General features: G+C 33.7%; 1 protein-coding gene across 3 annotated transcripts in view; it reads right to left on the bottom strand.

Annotated features, from left to right (window-relative positions):
- The window catches only part of MACROD2 (mono-ADP ribosylhydrolase 2), a 2,040,087-nt gene that overhangs the window by 1,533,230 nt on the left and 486,784 nt on the right, over positions 1 to 20,073 (bottom strand). For 2 of the 3 annotated variants that reach the window (XM_081290808.1, XM_081290809.1), the window contains exon 4: positions 11,938 to 11,967. In XM_081290808.1, the coding sequence (XP_081146934.1) occupies positions 11,938 to 11,967 (30 nt within the window). Of the gene's footprint in view, positions 1 to 10,917; positions 10,979 to 11,937; positions 11,968 to 20,073 lie in introns of those variants that run through there. The other variant, XM_081290812.1, reaches the window with a different exon arrangement.

The raw sequence follows: 20,073 nt of genomic DNA, 5'->3' as shown, positions 1-20,073 counted from the left end.
AATAATCCTATGATAGAAGCAGATGATACATTTTAGCTAAAAACTATTGATATATTGTGCATTTTTCAGACTTCCTACCTCTTTCTCCCAGCTGTTGGTAGCTGAGTCTACCAATGTTTTCCATGAATAAGTTTCATTCAACCCAACTCTCAAAACTGGTTTTGGAGAGTCAGGTACAAAAAGAGGCCTCAACTCTTGAACCTGGAGTTTGACTTGGGTCACCTGGGGTCTGGATACTAAATACAATAGGCTCCAGACTGTTGCCCAGTTCTTCCTTGATGAGAGAACTGGTCTTCCTGATACCCTCCAAGACAGCACCACTTGTTCCTCTGTGCTCAATACCTTCTATTTGGTTTCTCTATCCTTGCTTCCTTTTCCAGGTCTGGTTGCCAGCTGAACATAAAATCTGTGGACTATCAGTTTTGATCTTGTTCCTCTCTGGTACCAAGTATGGGCCTGAGCAGGGAAATGCTGCTCTTTCTTATTCCTCTTCATGTACCTAGAGCTCACACAGTCCTGCCCTATAGTCGGTGTTAAGAATTCCTTCTCCTGGTCTGATAATGCTGCATGAAGTTGGAATACTGCATAGTATAGTGCATAATTACTTTGTTCTCTAGCTATTTAAATGCTTGAAAGAAAAATCTCATAGCATATTTCTATGTAAAACCCTTGGGATTATTTGTAGATAATTAATATAGAGTTATCTATATTAGATATTAGAGAAACTCTATATTATATTAGATATTAGAGAAACTCTCCTCTACTACACACCGATATTTAAATTTCTGTTATTCAACAATTCTGGTTATTCCCCTTTATTTGGACATAGAATCCTATATTGTGCAATTATCCAGCACCTTTTATCTTTCAGGTTTAGGCCATAATAATAATAGTAGTAACTGCAGTAATAACCATTTATCTAACATTTTATATTTGAAAAACTCTTTACAATGAATAATTAGTTTTTCCAAGCTGATAAAGCAGTTAGTTATCATTATAATCATCTTTCCAGAGATGGAAACTAGTATGCAAAATAATGAATCTGTCATAACCCATAAAAAATGACTTTTGGCCAAAGACAGAGCTATAGTGAAAAGAAATCATGTAAACCAAAGAGACCTTCTCAGTGGTGCTCTCTGTAGTTTAACAATACCTGTGACTGAACTCCCAGAATCTTCTTGGATTTGTTATAATTGATAATGGCCAGATTCATTCTTCCCAATACCTACTATGTTTCTCCAGTTTGGGGGTAAATGAAGGCGGTTCCAAAGAAGGGAAAAAGATTCTTAACAGTACCAAACCTGAGAAGATTATAAAAGTGGATCCTAAAGAAATTTTACCACTGTCAATTACTATGGAGACACATTAGATACAATAAAGCAAACTATAGTCTACCATAAAATGAAGGATTATAATCTAGTGATACCAGATTACAATAAAATTAACTGCACTATTTTGTTAGAACTTGTTTTTACTACTGTGCACTCAAGGTCATATTCAGAAACTCTTCAGAAATAAGAAACATATATTTAAAACAGAAATTCAACAAACCTCTCTTTTTCATAATTTTGAAAAGATTTTACACTTAATAGATAACCTACACGAACATTATGCTATAGCTATTAAATAATTAGGAAAATATATAGACACATCTGGTACCTGTTAGAATACTTCATATTTTAAACCATTTGTTTTTAAATATGAATCTGTATTTCCAAGCATTTAAGTCACATGAAGCTAGTCAAACATTTTTGGAGAGTTAATAAAACTACTGATTTTTACAAGGAATTTTTATATCTGAAAAGAGGGCTTACATTTTATTTTATATTTTTGCAATTTTTAATTCCTATCTTTGAGCATGATTTACTAATCTAAACACTTTCTAAAGGAATGACTTAACCTTTAGATTTTTTTAAAAAAATGTTAACTATAAAACAAACATACAAAAATAATATAAAGCAATATTTACCAATTATAAAACTAATTTAAAATGAAAATTCTAAAATTAAAAAGCAAAATGGAAATAGATAAATGAGTACCCAGTTGAGGGAGTAAACACACACAATTTTTTGTAAAACTGAAAAAGAATGGAAACCTATACTAAAATAAAACATATATGTATATACTTGTATGTATATAAGTACTATGGTGTCAATGAAAAATCCCTTCTAATATGTAGAAGTCAAATTATTAATAAATTAAAGTCAAACTGTCAAGAAAGCTGTAACTGATTAAATATCTGATAACATGAATTAAACAACTGTCTATCTCCATGACATCTATGGAATACAAATTCTCTGTATTTCATATCCCCAGCTCTACAAACATATATTGTTCTCTCTATTTCCCATGTAAAGAAAGTGTATTTAAAGAAAATTATGAGGTTGTGGCTATATAAACCCTTCAAACACAAAATGTAATACAATGAATAAGTAATTACTGTACAAATATGCATATGGTCCTCAGGTCACCTTCTATAAACATATTTTAAAGTTTTGGGTTTTTTTCCATTTAGAAATCACTCAAAGATAAAGAGATTAACTTTCCAAAGCAAATGAGACAAAACCAAAATATCCAAACATGCTGAGAATCCTAAATGAAAGACAGTAGTAACAGTTCAAAGTTATAAAATATTTTATTCACCATCTAAAAGCAGCCAGCATTTTCCAGATGAATGAGAAATCCCCTGGCCTCAGGAAATTTATGCCCTAATTGGAGAACATACCCTTCTCGTGTGAATCAGTTCTGGCTACAATGAAAAAGGACATCTTATCTACACAGGGCTGCCACCTCAATAGGGTTTGTAGATGGGGAATTTCACTTGGGAAGGGGAGTGAGTACACAAAGCAAACATGATGAACTATCTTAAAATTTAACTTCAGGGGCTAGGGCTCTGGTTCAAGCAGTAGCGCGCTCGCCTGGCATGCGCAGGGTGCTGGGTTCGATCCTTAGCACCACATAAAAATAAAATAAAGATGTTGTGTCCACTGAAAACTAAAAAATAAAATAATAAAAATAATAATTTAACTTCAGGATAGAGGGCTCATATAAACCAAAGTTAGAGAGGGAATAAGCAAGGCATGTCCTTGAAATGTCTATGACAATTAAGGCAGATTGGCTTGGATTTCGGACACCCCATGACCCCAACTTCCTCCAGCACTAAAGGCACCTGGAAGGTTCACTGACAAATGGCAGGCAATAGTAGAGCACCCAGGGCTAGGTCAAACTTCTAAGAATAGAAATTAGACAACTATATGTGGAATGAGAAGAAAAACTAGAAATTTAGCTATTTTAGGTAGCTTCTGAGATGGCTATGAGATTGATATGCAGGTGAGGGAATCAGAGAAAAAGGAAAGGCAGGGAGGTTGTATTGGTGATGACCACCAGACTGCCCAGATGGCCCCAATGGAGTTTGCTGCAACACCACCAGCACCAGTTTCCATCTTCAGCCGCGCCCTGACACTTTTACCCCACTTTAAGTGGCATTCCTAGACTGTTATAAGAAACTGCTTAGCCAAGTTCTGCATGTGACAGAAAAATAGTGAGGAGGCTGGCTAAGGCACAGCAAAATATCTACTCAAAGAGTAGGGAATACATCTGACTGAGTCCTTTCCTTCTGCTCCTTGAAATATGCTACTCATCCTCAAGAATGCTCCTCTTCTGGGAAGGCTTCCCTGAACACTCCAAGATATCCTTGCCTCTGTTTAATTTTCCTAGCATGAAGAAACTCTTTTGTTTTTAGATATTTCATGTGTAGATTAATACTTACACCTCTGGTTACACCAAGTTCTAAGACTCTTTGCTACCTCAATGTCAGTAGGTTGGTTGATTGTCAGAGCTGTCCTGGTTTGTCTCTGCATCCCCACTTCCCTCTTCTTCCTCACATCTGTGTCTCCTGATCTTCTCTAGCAGACCAAACTACCTGCAGTGCCCAGGATTAATCCCACCTGAGGCAGGCAAGATTTAAACCTTATTTTCTATAATTTAGCAACAGATCCCTTCCTGCAGTTCCTGCTCCCTGCTTGAGCAAAAAGACCATAACTCCTGGGTTTTTCTTGCCATGCTGCTCTTTCAGGCCTGAGAGACCATTGCTATTCCCCAGGCCCATGGCTAGGATCCCTCTACTAACTGGCATAAGCCAGTTAGTTAACTCACTACCAGCTATGCTTGACCAACTCTCCCTAGGGGCAAGCCCCCACACTGTCACCCCCTCTTAAATTTTCTTAGTCCCTCACTACTGGGTATTGTCCTAGATTACCCTAGCATTCCTGATACCTGGCCATATGTGGAGGCTTAACAGGAGTAAAACACAGGATCACTGTAGGGACTTTGAGCAATGGAGTGATATACGCCCAGGAAAAACCATTCTACATGTAGAGGGGGAGAGGGTGCTCCATTGTGCATGTGAATATTTAAGAAGTAATTTACACAAACTTTCTCTTTAAACACATTCAAAAGCTGTTTAAATTTATGTTTCTCTTCATGTTAGGAATTCTGGGTAGCAACTTAGATTTTTGTGAAAAGGGTACTTTTCAAGAAAACTGTTCTACCTTCTAAAGAAGGGCTTCAATGACCTGTCGATTGATGCTAAGGTATTATTTTAATTCAGATCCATGCCAGGAGAATCCCTGGAACACCTGAGAGAATGTAGGAATTATAATTGCTCTGACAATTCAGCTGAGCAGGAACCATGACTGGCCACAATGAAAAGGTAGCATTTATTGCCAAACTAATAATCAATACCCACCCAAGTAGTTAGGCAATATTTGCTGAATGAATGAATGATGAATGTGTACACATACACATATGTGTATATAGAAGTAGATGTTGTGTGGGTAGAGATACACTGAAAATATCTATAGCGTGACAGCAAATAGGTTATGATTTCACTCCTCTTCAAGCATGCATTTTGCTACCTCACACAAACTATATTAATGTCTGAATAGATATCAGTAAAAACAAGCATTAGGAATTCTCTCTGCAAGTACAATTGTCCAACAAAGAAATAAGTCCAGAGGAGTAGCTACTGACCTGAAATGGCTTAACTGCCTCGGCTGTCCCTCCCTTTCCATTACTGATTACCTCTTGTGCACAGGACAGCAAAAACTTTCTGAAAAGATGAGGGTCCATTGGTATATGTCCTGCTTTCACTTTAGAGAAATGACTTTCCATACATTCCATCTAAGGTTGAGAGTTCATTTTCATTTAGCAGTACTCACTGTATTCCTTTACACTTACAATTGTAAAAATTAATCTGCCACAGTATCACCTTAGGGATAAGGTATAGAAATACAGTATTGATACAAATATATGTTTCATATAGATAGGGTTTTTATTGATTCTTTGTAGTTTATAAAGGTTTTTATTGCATATGTGTATGTATTTATTTTTGTTATTTTAGATATACATGACAGAAGAATATATTTTGACATATATATGTATAAGTATACATATATATGGTTAAAATGGTAATCATAAAAAATCATGTGTACAAAAAGCCAGTGTTAATTTGCATGCTGTCAGGAACTGTCACTTTAAGTGCGTAACATTATGCCTCCTGCTTTGACAGATTAGAGGAGGGAGCATATCCCATGAACAATTGTTCTATTTAGGTTCAGTCAGCAGATTCTGGTTTTATGCTACCTATTGCATAAATAGAAGATAAAAAAAATCATCTAAAGTAAGAGTTTGTAAATTTTGTTCCTGTTATTCAATGATCTGAAAGGAATTGAGGAATTACCTCTTTAATTATTTTTCCCCTAATTTGCTTCTTTATATAATTTAGGGATTTCTAGAATGATTTCTTTATTATATATTCAAAAAGTACAATCTTCACAGGACATCGTGCATGTAAAACATCCTTATTATAGATTGTGAACATGCATTTAAAATGCAATGTTTTCTAAAACTAAACCTCAAATACACCCAAAAAAGGTATATGAATCTGGACAGCAATCCAAATGTGCCAAAGACCATGCCATTGCATATACTTTAAAATTATCAATAGAAATGAGACTTGTAAAAATAGAACAAAGGAAAGCACCACCACATCTCAATTGCATGTTTTCTGGTCCTCTCATTCATTTTTCCTTGAGTCAACAGAGTTCCCTGACTATCTATGGAAAAGGTAAGACTGAAGAGCAGAGATATATTAAAATTCACAGAGCAAAGACAAAGAGCCCTGGAGTGGGAGTCAGGAAAACTGTCTTCTCATTTAAACACTGCCCTTCATAAGCTGTGTTATCTTGAAGAAGTACCAAAATATCCTTAAGTCCTCAACCACTAAAATAATCCTACTAATAATAAATAACAATGCTGTGGCAAAGAGAGCACCGTGTATTTACCTTCTTAAACTCATACATGCATGAAAATCAATTTCAGTTCCTGATCACCCTTTACCTTACCCCTTTTCCCTCGCATACTCCCCCTTCCATTGTCTCTACTCTACTAGACTTCCTTTTGCTCATCTATTAATTTGTATGTTGGTTCTTTATGTAATATTATCCTTCCCTCCACCTTTCCTTTTTATTTTTTTTTTTTACTCTGGCTTTCACATGAGAGAAAACATTCAACCTTTGAGTTTCTGAGTTTGGCTCATTTCACCTAGCATGATATTTCCATTTCCATCCATTTACTAGCAAATGCCATAATTTCATCCTTTTTAATGGCCAAGTAGAGCTCCATCATATATACCACAATTTATTAATCCATTTTGTGTGTGTGTATGTGTATGTGTCACAATTTCTTAATCCATTCATTTATTGACGGGCATCTGGGTTGACTCTATAATTTAGCTATTGTGACTTGTGCTGCTATAAATATTGATGTGGCTGTGTTGTTATAGGGCAGATTTTAGATCTTTGGGGGAAATACCCAGGAGTGGGAAAACAGGGTCATATGGTGGTTCCATCCCTAGTTTTTTGATGAATCTCTATAGTGCTTTCCAGAGTGGTTGTTCTAGCCTACAGTCCCACCAACAAGGTACAAGTGTTCCTTTCTCGCCACAACCTCACTAGCATGTATTGTTGCTTTTATTCTTGATCATTGCCATTCTGACTGGATTGAGATGAATCTTAGTGTAGTTTTGATTTGTATCTCCCTGGTCGACTGAGATGTTGAACATATTTTCATGTATTTGTTGGCCCTCTGTGTTTCTTCTTTTGAGAAATAAAATCAACTTCAAACCTAAGTTAATCAATATAAAGAAGGACACTATATACTGTTAAAAGGAACCATCCACCAACAAGACATAACAATCATCAATTTGTATGCACCAAACAATGGAGCTGCAACGTTCATAAAACAAACTCTCCTCAAGTTCAAGAGTCAAATAGACCACAACACAATAATTATGGATGACTTCAACACACCGCTCTCGCCATTAGACAGATCCTCTAGACAAAAGCTGAATAAAGAAACTATAGAACTCAACAGCACAATCAATAACCTAGACTTAACCGACATATATAGAATATATCAACCATCATCAAGTGGATACACGTTCTTCTCAGCAGCACATGGATCCTACTCAAAGATAGACCATATATTATGCCATAAGGCAACTCTTAGTAAATATAAAGGCGTGGAGATAATACCATGCACCATATCTGATATAATGGAATGAACTTGGAAATCAATGATAAAAGAAGGAAGGAAAAATCCTACATCACATGGAAAATGAGCAATATGTTATTGAATGATCAATGGGTTATAGAAGACATAAAGGAGGAGATGAAAAAATTCTTAGAGTCAAATGATAATACAGACACAACATACCGGAATCTATGGGACACAATGAAAGCAGTTTTAAGAGGGAAATTCATTTCTTGGAGTTCTTACCTCAAAAAAAGAAAAAACCAACAAATAAATGAATTCACACAACACCTCAAAAACCTAGAAAAGGAAGAGCAAAACAACAGCAAATGTAGTAGAAGACAAGAAATAATTAAAATTAGAGCAGAAATCAACGAAATTGAAACAAGAGAAATTTCTGTTTAATTCTTTTGCCCATTTATTAATTGGTTATCTGTTGTTATGGTGGTAGTAATGGTATTAAGTTTTTTGAGTTCTTTGTATATTTCTGGATATTAATCCCCTATTAGAGGGAGGGGTACCTGGCCAAGATTTTCCCCTGTTCTGTAGGCTCTCTCAGCATCACGCTCTTAATCATTTCCTTCGCTGTGCAGAAGCTGTTCAGTTTAAAGACATTTCACTTATTGATTCTTGGTTTCATTTCTTGCACTTTGGGGGTCTTGTTAAGGAAGTCGGTATTAGCACCTACATGATGGAGTGTTGACCCTATGTTTTCTTCCAGCGGTTGTAAAGTTTCTAGTATAATTCCTAAGTCTTTGATCCATTTCAATTTGAGTTTTGTGCAGGTGAGAGATAGGGGTCTAATTTCATTTTTCTACAGATAGCTATCCAATGTTCCCAGCACCAGTAGTTAAAAAGGCTGTCTCTTCTCCAAGATTTATTTTAGTATCTTTACCAAATATTAGACAGCTATAGGTTTATGGATTTGCCTCTGTGTCTTCTATTCCATTCTATTGATCTTCATGTCAATTTTGATACCAGTACATGCTGTTTTTATTACTAAAGCTCTATAGTATAATTTCAGATCATGTATTGTGGTGCCTCTTAATTCACTTATCTTGCTTAGTATTGCTTTGGCTATTCTGGGGCTCTTATTTTTCCAAATGAATTTAATAATTGTTTGTTTTAGTTACTTTTCTAATTCTGTGAAGAATATCTTTTTTTTTTCATGAGGATCTTTCTTAGAGTAAAAAACCACATTGCAGGGATGAATATGAAATTTCAGGGAAATCTGCTTAAAGAAACTGACTCACCTTTGGTAGCACACTTTACTATATTTTGCATTTTCTGCTCTTCCTAACCTGAACTATATTTATGATGGCTAGATGCCAGCAGCTTCATGAACCCTGAAGTATGGAAGCTACCTACTAGGAGGGAAGAGCAGAAAAGAGCTTGAGTCCTTGATGATGCCACGAAATTACGGCAGAACCAGTCTAGTCTATATCTGCCACACTTTTACAAATATTTTAAAATATATTTCTGTCTTCTTCAAGCTACAATATTTTGTGTTTTGTTTCCATTATGAGAAGCTAATGTAGTTTTAACTAATATATAAAGTCATTTTTTGGAAATAGTCAAAAATAATGAATGAAATGTGTGGCTAATTTGTCTGCTGTGATAACTTGATTAATATATTTATGTAGATTCAATTTCAACTTTCTTTATGCCAGTAAGAGTGTTATTCAGGTTTCATAAAATATTAATATGTCTTATAAGAAAATTATCACTATGGGCAATTTACTATAGTAATGTTTTCTTCATATATTGTGATTTAAAAGGAAAAAATTACTGGGAATATAACTCCTAAGGAAAATTTTTCTTTTTAATTCCCCAAGAATAAAATAAGATATATATGAAAAATCCTATAGACTTATATATTGTAAAATAATTCCGGGTAGAAGAAAAGAAATACATTTACTAATCCCTTACTTATTCTACTACATACCAGAAAGGTTTGCTTAATCTCCATAATAGGCATTTTAGGTAGTTAGTATTGCTCTCATTTTTTAAAGTACAGGCTCATGGATACTAAATTAACTTTTATCATCTTCACATAATAATTCTAACTTTAAATCCCATATTCTTTTCATAATACTTTACTATAGAACATACACAGATATGTGATAATATGAAGACACTTTAATAATAGTTTAAACTATTTTCTATTACTACTTTTTATTTTTTAATTAATTAATTCTTACATACATCAAAATAGAGGAGTGCATTACATTCATATTTTTTTTGCATTGCAATTCTTTTTTTAATTGCTTTTATTTTTTATTTTTTTTTTATTTTTTTTATTTTTTTTTTTGCTTTTATTTTTTAAATACACGACAGCAGAATGCATCACAATTCTTATTACACATATAGAACACAATTTTTCATATCTCTGTTTGTATATAAAATATGCTCACACCAATTCTTGTCTTCATACATGTAAAGCTGCTTTTTCCTTTTTTTTGATAGAATGCTAGAATTCAATCTATATTAAGAAAAATCTGGATTACAGAGGTAACTTTCATCCTCTTAATTCAATAACTTATCATTATTTTTTTTGTTGGTCGTTCAAAACATTACATAGTTCTTGATATATCATATTTCACAGTTTGATTCAAGTGGGTTATGAACTCCCATTTTTACCCCGTATACAGATTGCTGAATCACATCATTTATACTTCCATTGATTTACACATCATTGCAATTTTTAATACACCTTTATACCACAATTTATCAAATCTCTGTTTGTATATAAGATATGTTGACACCAAATCCACATCTTCATACATGAATTTTGTATAATGATGGCTATCACCTTCCACTATCCTTGCTATTCCTATTCTCCTTCCTTTTCCCTCCCACCCCTATTCCTTATCTAGAGGTAATCTTCCTCCCTTGCTCTCCCTCTCAACCCCATTTTGAGTCAACACCCTTATATCAGAGAAGACATTTGGCATTTGCTTTTTTGGGATTAGCTAACTTCACTTAGCATAATCTTCTCTAATGCCATCCATTTCCTTGCAAATGCCATGATCTTATTATTTTTTGTGCTGTATAATATTCCATTGTGTATAAATGCCACATTTTTTTTTTATCCACTCATCCACTGAAGGACATCTAGGTTAGCTTCACAGTTTAGCTATTGTGAATTGTGCTGCTATAAACATTGATGTGGCTGTTTCCCTGTAGTATACTGTCTTTAGGTCCTTTGGGTATAGTCCAAGAAGAGGAATAGCTGGGTCAAATGGTGGTTCTATTCCCAGATTTCCAAGGAATCTCCATATTGCTTTCCATATTGGCTGCACTAATTTGCAGTCCCACCAGCAGTGAATAAATGTACCTTTTTACCTGCATCCTCGCCAACACTTGCTGTTATTTGTCTTCATACCTTTTAAAAAATCGATTGATTTTACATAGGAGAAATAATTAAATTTTAATCCTCCAATAAAAATTACATTGAAGCTTTCTGTTTAAGGCCAGAATTTTTTTGAAAGTTTTTCAATGGTAGGTACCACTGAATTCAGGTTCAACCCTGAACATGAACAGAGAAAGCAAGAGCAAAACAGGGAGAGAGAGAGAGGGAGAGGGAGAGAGAGGTCCAAACTATTTATATATGAAAACTATTTATATATGAAAAGGAGCCAATTTTTAAAATATAATTTTATATTATTATTTTTATATATTTATATTGTTATATATATGTAAATGTATATATGACATCGTAGGGGATAAAATTATATAAATTTATGTATTGGAGCTATGAAAACCTTCATATTCCTAACCTAGAAATGAAAATACAATTACTTATAAAATTTTTGTATCAAAAAATTCCCAGTACAAGAATCCCTTCCTCCTCTCACTTTTATCACTTTCTCTTTTTCCTCTAAATAAGCATGAAAATAAAGCTTTTTTATTTTTTAAAGTAAGTAGATGATATATTAAGCTCTCAGAAACAAAGTCATGAAAAGCAAAAGAAAGTCAATATGATGAAAAAGAAACAAGTCTCCAAATTTACCATTGTTTTAGAATACATATTAGAAGTGACTCTGTCATCTACTATGAATGTGTTCATGTCAATAGATATAGCTTTTATACTGCATGCCAAAGGTAGAATTACAAAGTTTAACAAAAAGAAAAATTGTCTCCCTCATATTTTAAGTCAGTTCAAATAATGTTAAGGCCAACTGAAGCTATTTCTATAATGAACTATTTTCTGTAATGGTACTATCTTTGTAGTTGACAATTACAGCAAAATTAACTTTCTTTAAAATATCACAGAACTTACTAAACATCTTATCATTGGTATAATAAAAAGATATTTTAAATTAAATGATAGTCAAGACTTACCACCACCTCCTCCAAGAAGACTGGCGTTTGCTGTTTAAAACAAAACAAAACAAAAGACATTTAAAATATATATAAATATAATATGTATGTACTTATATACAAAATATCATATGCCAGACTAGTTCAAGAAAAAGCTAGTCATTGTCATGTGTCTTAGAAAAATACATATACACAAAATATGTACTTTCATATAAAGACAGTAAAACTAAGAATTAAAATATTTCACTATTTTGCCTCTTTTTCATCTTCAAAGGGCTATTTTTATAATGCACTTCCTTCTAATAAAATTAAGTACACACTGAGATACTTTTATTCTTCATCTGTATCTAAATTAATCTTCTGAGTTTTCCATTTTATCAAGTAGAGATAGTACTATGTTATTTAGGCAATTTCAGTGGTTTCAAAGAACAATGTAACAAGAAAGTGTAATGATATTTTACATTAATTTAACACCATCAAACAAATCTCAAGGCATTCTGCAGTAAGAAATAAAGTTAAATAGTAACGGTTCATTACTTTTTGTATATTTTTTTTTTACTTGGAGAAAATGAATATTAAACAATTTTGTTCAATTTCTCACCCATTTATACATTCATTCATTCCACATATTTATATATGCCAAATAAGCAAAAGAAAAATTCCATTTGGATTTCATTTAAGAGTTAAATTTTTGGCAAGTTTCATTGCAAGTTTTTGCTGCAGTATTAGACAACATTATGCCTAAACATTATAACCAGAAAACGTACTTGAATACAAATTGTACTATGTATGCTTTATTCCATGGAATTCTTGTGTATCACAGGCATTATTTCATGCAATTAGAAAAAAATAAAAGTCCTGCATTAGTATTAGGAAAGTAGGTTGCAATCACCATCCCCTTTTTGGGGAGAAAACTGAGTTAACAAAAGATTAAATAAATCATTTAGGAAAGAGGAGTGAAAGTCTTTTACTTAAATTTTTGTGTGCTTTCCACAGACCATGCATGGCCATAATTGAGGAGGAGTAAATATCCACTTTAATGATCCAATAAATAGATAATGGATCATGTGAAGAACAAACACCCATGTTCATAGCTCCATGAGGTTAACTATGTGATGGCTTGCTGACTATTATAACACTAAAGAGAATATCATAAAAATGCACGGAGGGCAAATGCCCTTGAAGATCTTTTTAATATGTCAATATTAGAACATAAGAATTTATCTCCTATGATCTTCCAAGTACAGGGTTGTCTAGTTGCTGCCCATTCCTTCCCCTTAGTGTTTTTGTCTCCAACAAGGACAGTAGCACTGCCATTAATCAGAAAAATTCACTTCTGATGTCATAAAATCATGTGCCATCCTATCACCCAGGTCTCCAAATCCCTCTGCCTTCACAATGAAAGTGTGTAGTATTTACACAAACATTAGCCAGAATTTGACATCCTGTTGCAAATCTGGCTTTGTAACTGCTGAAGTGCTAGTCTGCTGAAGCAGCTCATTGGCAGATATTGAGAATTCTGATTTGTTTCAGACCCTTTGGTGGATGAAGGAAATTTCATAATCAAGGCATGTCTCTTGGTTAATCCAAACATTTTCTAAAATCATAGCTACATGCATTTATAAAACCACATGGTATTTCACACACCTGCTGATTTTTTATTTTCATATTTGATGGATAAATACTTCCCTAACTATGGGTTTTCCAGATCCCTGAGGCTCCATCTGTTGCCTTCCAATATTCACATATTCATTCATAAGAAAAAACATATTTTCAGTAACAAACAAAAATATGTAGTAGCTCTTCACTCAAAGTATCATGCCCAGGAGCACAATAACACAATATAGTCTATTTTCATCCTATGTTTTCTTTAATAAAGGTGGAGTTTCTCTGAGTTGAGAGCACAGCCCAAGACCCATCTGTTTAACCAGGCACTTGTCCAATGGATGTGGGTGGATGAGTGGGAATAGGTGTAGGAACTAGAATTCCAGTCCTGGCCAACTATCAAGTCAGTTTATGTCAAATGTATGTTCATGTCTAGATAAGCCTATCTGTAAATTTTAAAATTTCCATAGAACTATTTTTTTTAATCATGGCATTCCATCCACATGGTACACAATCACTTAAGAAATTTCATGTTCATTACCACTGATGCAACAAAATCTTTATCTAAGATGCCCAATCATATTTAGAGCTGTTTCAATAATTAGAATTCTAACAATAATTTGTTCAAAGAAACCATCAAATATAAATCTATTTTATCAATTTCTGTTCTCTACATTTAAAAAAAATTGACTATATTAGCTAACAGTCAAGGTAATTTTTTTTGTAAAAATGACAAAAATAGGCAATAAGAGTAAAAAAGAGTGAAGTTTATTGTAACTTCAAATATTACTTTGTTTCCACAAAGAACAACAATAAGTGATTATTGGTCAAATGAATTAATATGTCTTTAATTTTATGGTAGTGAAAATGACTTCTGTGTATCTATAATTAATTTTCATTTAATTTCTACTTAATTATTTCTAATAAATTGAGATATTTCCAGATCAGATTTTAAGTTCCCTGAAGACAAGGTATAAGTTTAATATCAGTTCAGTCTACATCTAATAAATTCTTAATATATTTTTAAATATGAGATAATTGGTGGTTTTAGTCAATTCTTTTTTATGTAAAAGATACTTATTTACTGAAGTATATGAAAAGGGCAAACTTTGGATTTTTATGCATAAGAGTATTTTAAAAATTTTGAAGTTTATTCTAGGTGCTTAGTGATTAAGAATGTATGAAATATATTTATGTCCCTATGTAAATTTCTTGCTAGAGAAATAATGAACATGCTTTGTGTTATTCCCAGAGTTTAACAGACAAAGGCAGAGGAGAAAAGGAAGAAATAAAACCAGAAATTTCTGAGCATAATGCCACTGTTTCTGAAATGAGAGATTTTAAAATCTCTTCTCTGAGCATGCTTATTAACCAACAATTTTGAATTCATATTCTCTGAAATAAAATGCCCCTGTAATTACCAGAAGGATAAAATCAAGTTAAAGTAATTGTCTCAAAGATTGATTCAATACAAAAATTAAAACAAGCCATTGCAAGTTAGTTGAATATGGGTATTGTTTTCCCTCCCTCTGCCCAAAGTAACTTAACTCAATGAGACAAATTTCACTATTGATACAATGAAAACAACACTGAATGTAAAATAGGAAAAAGGTAATCTGAAGCTAATCTCATAGAGGTAAATATGGAAAATTTATCCAATACACTAAACAAATGCTTAAATTTAAAAGCTTATGTGGATTTTTTCTTTCATTTAAACCCAGCTTTAAATGTTTTAATTAAAATAGTCAAGTTTCTATAGGCATAAATATTTACAGTTAAGCCTAAAAAATCTAAATATAATGTAGGAAGCTCTTTTTTGACATAATTAGCATAAATAAAAAATTATTGTGACAATTGCCAATGGCATATTATTTTATTTTTCTCAAAATACAGATGAAATGTTACACTACCTTTTTTCTAAAATAATCTTAAATGACCCTCTACATATTTATTTTCTTTAGAATAAGATTATTTAAAAATTAAAAATAAAAAGAAAGTACAAAAAAATAGATCATATCAAATTGTGAATCAAAATCATGAAAAATAAAATTATCATATACTACAAATAATCATACCCTACTAGAAATTCCTAAATGGAATGCAACATAATATCAATAACGCAAGACAAAACTATAATGTGCCCTTCTAGAACAAAATTATAAACAGAGAGCCATGTGACCTATATGTTAATTCTACTTTGGTTGCTATATAGCTTGGTGATTTGGGCATGACATCTTTAATGGTCTTATTTATCTCCTTCCACCAGAAAATGCAGAATCAATCGGTAATTGCAAACAGGTTTCAAACAATTCTGATTCGTTCATTAGCAGAAACTACTCTAATTTGAGAAAAATTCTGAGGCACAGTAGAAAAGAGCAGCATGATCAATTAATAATGTGAGTCATGGTGAGAGCGGGCTAGGGAATATTAAAATGGCAGCACATTTCCATATATTTGGGTCTCTGGATCAGATGGCTTTTCTCAGGATTGACAGTTTTTGAGGCAAATGAAATTCTATTCAATAATCTTAAAAAGAAAAAAGAAAACTGCTAACATATGATGTGCCAGCACTGTTCTTTGACATTCTTACGTTTTTTCAGTTCATGTGTCTGAAATAATCCAGTGTAAAATAATCTAGAGCTGAGAGACTATGAGTCAAACTGGCTTGATAGATGTTTGAAATAACTTTTTATTCTACTTGCCCTGTAATGTCTGTTATCTCCACAGTAATTATTTGTCTTCCCACTTTGTTTCCGCTTCACCCAAGACTATCTTGTCAAACAAGCAACAGTCTGAGAAACTAGTCTTTAAACATCGATTAAAACTGTTTGTGCAGAGCTTTTGTTTGCATTCCATCATAATAAATGAAATTATACTTGCTTTCATACCACCAGAATTCTGACCACTTAGCTCCATTTATTTATTCTACTGTCTTTTTGTAATAGAGCACATGGGATGTCAAAATTATTGCTGGCAACAACTTTCCCAGGAGCTCTACTGAAAATACTAATTTTCATTCACAACATGTTATCCCAAGAAATACAAAAGCTGAAATATCACCCTTTAGAATGGCACACATTAAGCTCTAAAACTCCAAGTAGTAAGTGCTAAAACATCAAAGTTTAAAATCCCAAGTATGTGGGTGACCTAGAACCACTTCACGTAGAGAACAACCATCTCAATTGACAGCTGTAGAAATACAATCTACATAGACAAATACCTCCATCAGTTTGGCAAAAGCTCATTGTTCATGCTTACTAGATTTACACCTTCCAGACAAAATCAACAGAATGCCAGAGGTTTGGGCTAATGGTATAATTTTCTGCTTTGAAGATGACAAAGACAAAATTAAGAATGGATTTAACTGTTTAACATGTAGAAGTCAGGCATAAACACATGATTAATACTTTGCATTTCATGCTTACTGCAGAATCTAAAGGAACCATTATTGATTAAATGGGTTTTGTGTGGATTTCTACAAACTGTAACTCACTATGAAGCCAAAAAAAGAAAAAAGAAAAAAACACAGTGATGCCTACGGTTGACAAATAGGTGAAAATGCACCAGGAATTGGAATACTCAGTTGAGATTATTAACAAATATAAAGAGAAATTCTCTGATTGAAATACAAGGGACGAGCAAAATCTGCCTATGATTTGCTAACTTTGCTTCACCGGCTTGATTTTTGGGTGCTCAGTGATTTCTAGGAATACTTATTTGGCCCAAAAACTTCATTTTACAAAAAGGAAAAGTTAAAGAAGATGAAAGATGTTAAGTAATTAGTCTAGGATCAGAGACAGCAGAAGAACCAACTATAAAATAGTACCAATATGATGTTTAACAATACCTTCTTCTTAACTTCTAAATATGTATGTGTGTGCATTGTGTTATCACATCCACAAATTGCAGAACACAAGTGTGTGGAGTACACTAAATGTCACTCTACTGAATATCACCTAAGTGAATTATTAGAAGGCAAACTAAAGCACAAGGAAGCAGTTCCTAAAGTTCCTCAATGCACTACAGCTAATACAAAATCACAGAAATCAGCACACCCTTTTATATACCAATATTGTCCTTCTTGGATCAATTGTGATTTTGATAATGATAATACTGGCTCAGTTACAAAAATGGGATTACTTGCATAACCCAAGTTAGGACTTTCCCAAGAGTGAACAAGCATGTCTAAATAGGGGGAAAAATGAGTCCCAATGTATATTAGCTTTGTGATTAAAATGATACAAGAAACTTAAACATCAGTTTTAACTTGTCTTTGACAAGAAAGATTTTTGAATGAAAACCAATTTTCAATTAGGAAAACGGAAGTGGTTCTTATTTGAGGGAATATGATACACTTTTAGCCTGATTAAAACATAAGCCTGAACATGAAATCTTATACACATACTTCTTGGGGACACTGGCTAATTTATTTGAATAAAACCAGACCGAACTTAAAAAAAAATGTTTACCTAGTTCCTTGTTTCATCTTTCCTATAATATTACAGAATCTTCATTTGTTTCAACAATGAAATAGCAAGTGATATAGTTTAAAAGGTTTATTTTAGATTACACCATAATTTAAATGTACAAGCCAAAAGAATACCTGTTAGGCATAGTGAATAGATGGGAAGATTAAAACACAAAAAACCTCAAAAGAAAAGTATTTGAGGATAATTGAAATGCATGAGATGGCTCCCTTGAGAACAATTATGAAGCTGTAAAATCCATGAAAGCAGAGGTCACGTTTGTTGGATCAACTGTACCATGTATGATTCTTGGCACAGAGTAGGTGCTGTTGAAGTATTTGCTAAATGCCTAATAAGAGAATGAATGGAATACAAAGTAATGGGAGAGAGGGGAAGGGAAAGGAATATTACTGGGACAAATGAGAGGGCTACAATAATAGTTAATGACTCCTTCACTATTTTGTACCAAATGAGGCTGTGCCAGTACAGAGCTCATCAAATCTTGATTCAAACTGACCTTCAGAAAGTTCCTTAAAGTGCAATTGATTATCCAACCTCTTAGAGTCTGTTTCTTGGTCAGAAATGTGGTAAAATAATGGTCATGGTATATGTTAGCAGAGAGAAGTAAAAGCAATAACTTATGTGACTGCAACCCACAGCATCTGGCACATGCTGAGGCTCAGTGAACACCAGCTCCCCATTCCATCGCTTTGATTACCAGACTGCTTCTGGCAATCATGCTAGAAGTTGTCAGAAAACCCCCTACACTGAAACAGTCACACTTAGCTTAAATTTTACACTTTGTGGGGGTGAGGCCGTGTTCATCCTGGAGAATTACAATCCTCTAACCACACAGTTATCCTAGTCCATGGCCTCATTGAAGTTTGCAGAAACTAGGATTTCTGCACAAAGAGCGAGGAACAAGATCATTTTCAGATTATAGTTTGAAGTTCTGTCTTTGGGCTTAGAAAACAATTCTATCAGCCTGTAAAGAGAATAGGTACAATATTTTTCATATTATAACTAGGTTTTTGTTGTTGTTGTTGTTTGTTTGGTGGTGGTTTTTTTTTTGAGCGTTTACTGGGGATTAAACTCAGGGGCATTAACCACTGAGCCACATCCCCAGCCCTTTTTTGTATTTTATTTAGAGACAGGGTCTCATTGAGTTGCTTAGCACCTTGCTTTTGCTGAGTCTGGCTTTGAACTCACAATCCTTCTGCCTCAGCGTCCTGAGCGGCTGGGATTACAGGCGTGCCCCACTGTGCCCAGCACAACTAGGGTTTTTTTTTTTTCCATCTTTTATATTTAGATTATTTAGTTCAAAAAGAATGTTGGTTATTTTATGCTAGATAGATCCCCCAATTCTCCGCTTAACATGGCTGACCTACGCAGGTGACACCAAACAGGCCCTTCCTTAGTCTCTGGCCCTTATTGGGTACAGTCAATGGGGAGCCCTGGCACAAGATGATAGAGAGATGAGAATGAGTTCCAAATTTTCACTTCTCTGATTTACTTCCTGTAAGCTTACCTTGAGTAGATTACATCCATTGAACAAAGATCACTGTTCTACACTTGGAATGAAACCACCATATACTCCTCTACATATACACAAAGGACTTAAAATCAGTATACTATAGTGATGCAGCTATATCAATGTTTATAGCAGCTCAATTCACAACAGTTAAGCTATCGAACCAACTTAGGTGCCCTTCAACAGATGAATGGATAAAAAAAAATGTGGTACATACACACAAAAGAATATTACTCAGCCATAAAGAAAAATGAAATTATGTCATTTGCTGGTAAATGGATGGACCTGGAGACTATCATGCTAAGTGAAAGAAGCCAATTCCAAAAAAAATCAAAGGATGAATTTTCTCTCTAATATTCAGTTGCTGACTCACAATAGGCAGGGGGTGGGAGGGGTGGTGGTGGTTCACCGGACTACATAGTGCAGAGTGGGGAGGAGGAAGAGGAGCTGGGAATGGGAAAGACAGTAGAACGAATCGGACATAACCTTCCTATGTTCATATATGAATACACAACCAGTGTAACTCCACATCATGTACAACCACAGAAATGGTGT

This window comes from Spermophilus citellus, assembly GCF_964194105.1.
Source record: "Spermophilus citellus genome assembly, chromosome: 4".
NCBI lineage: Eukaryota > Metazoa > Chordata > Mammalia > Rodentia > Sciuridae > Spermophilus > Spermophilus citellus.
This window is presented reverse-complemented; position numbering and strand designations above follow the sequence as displayed.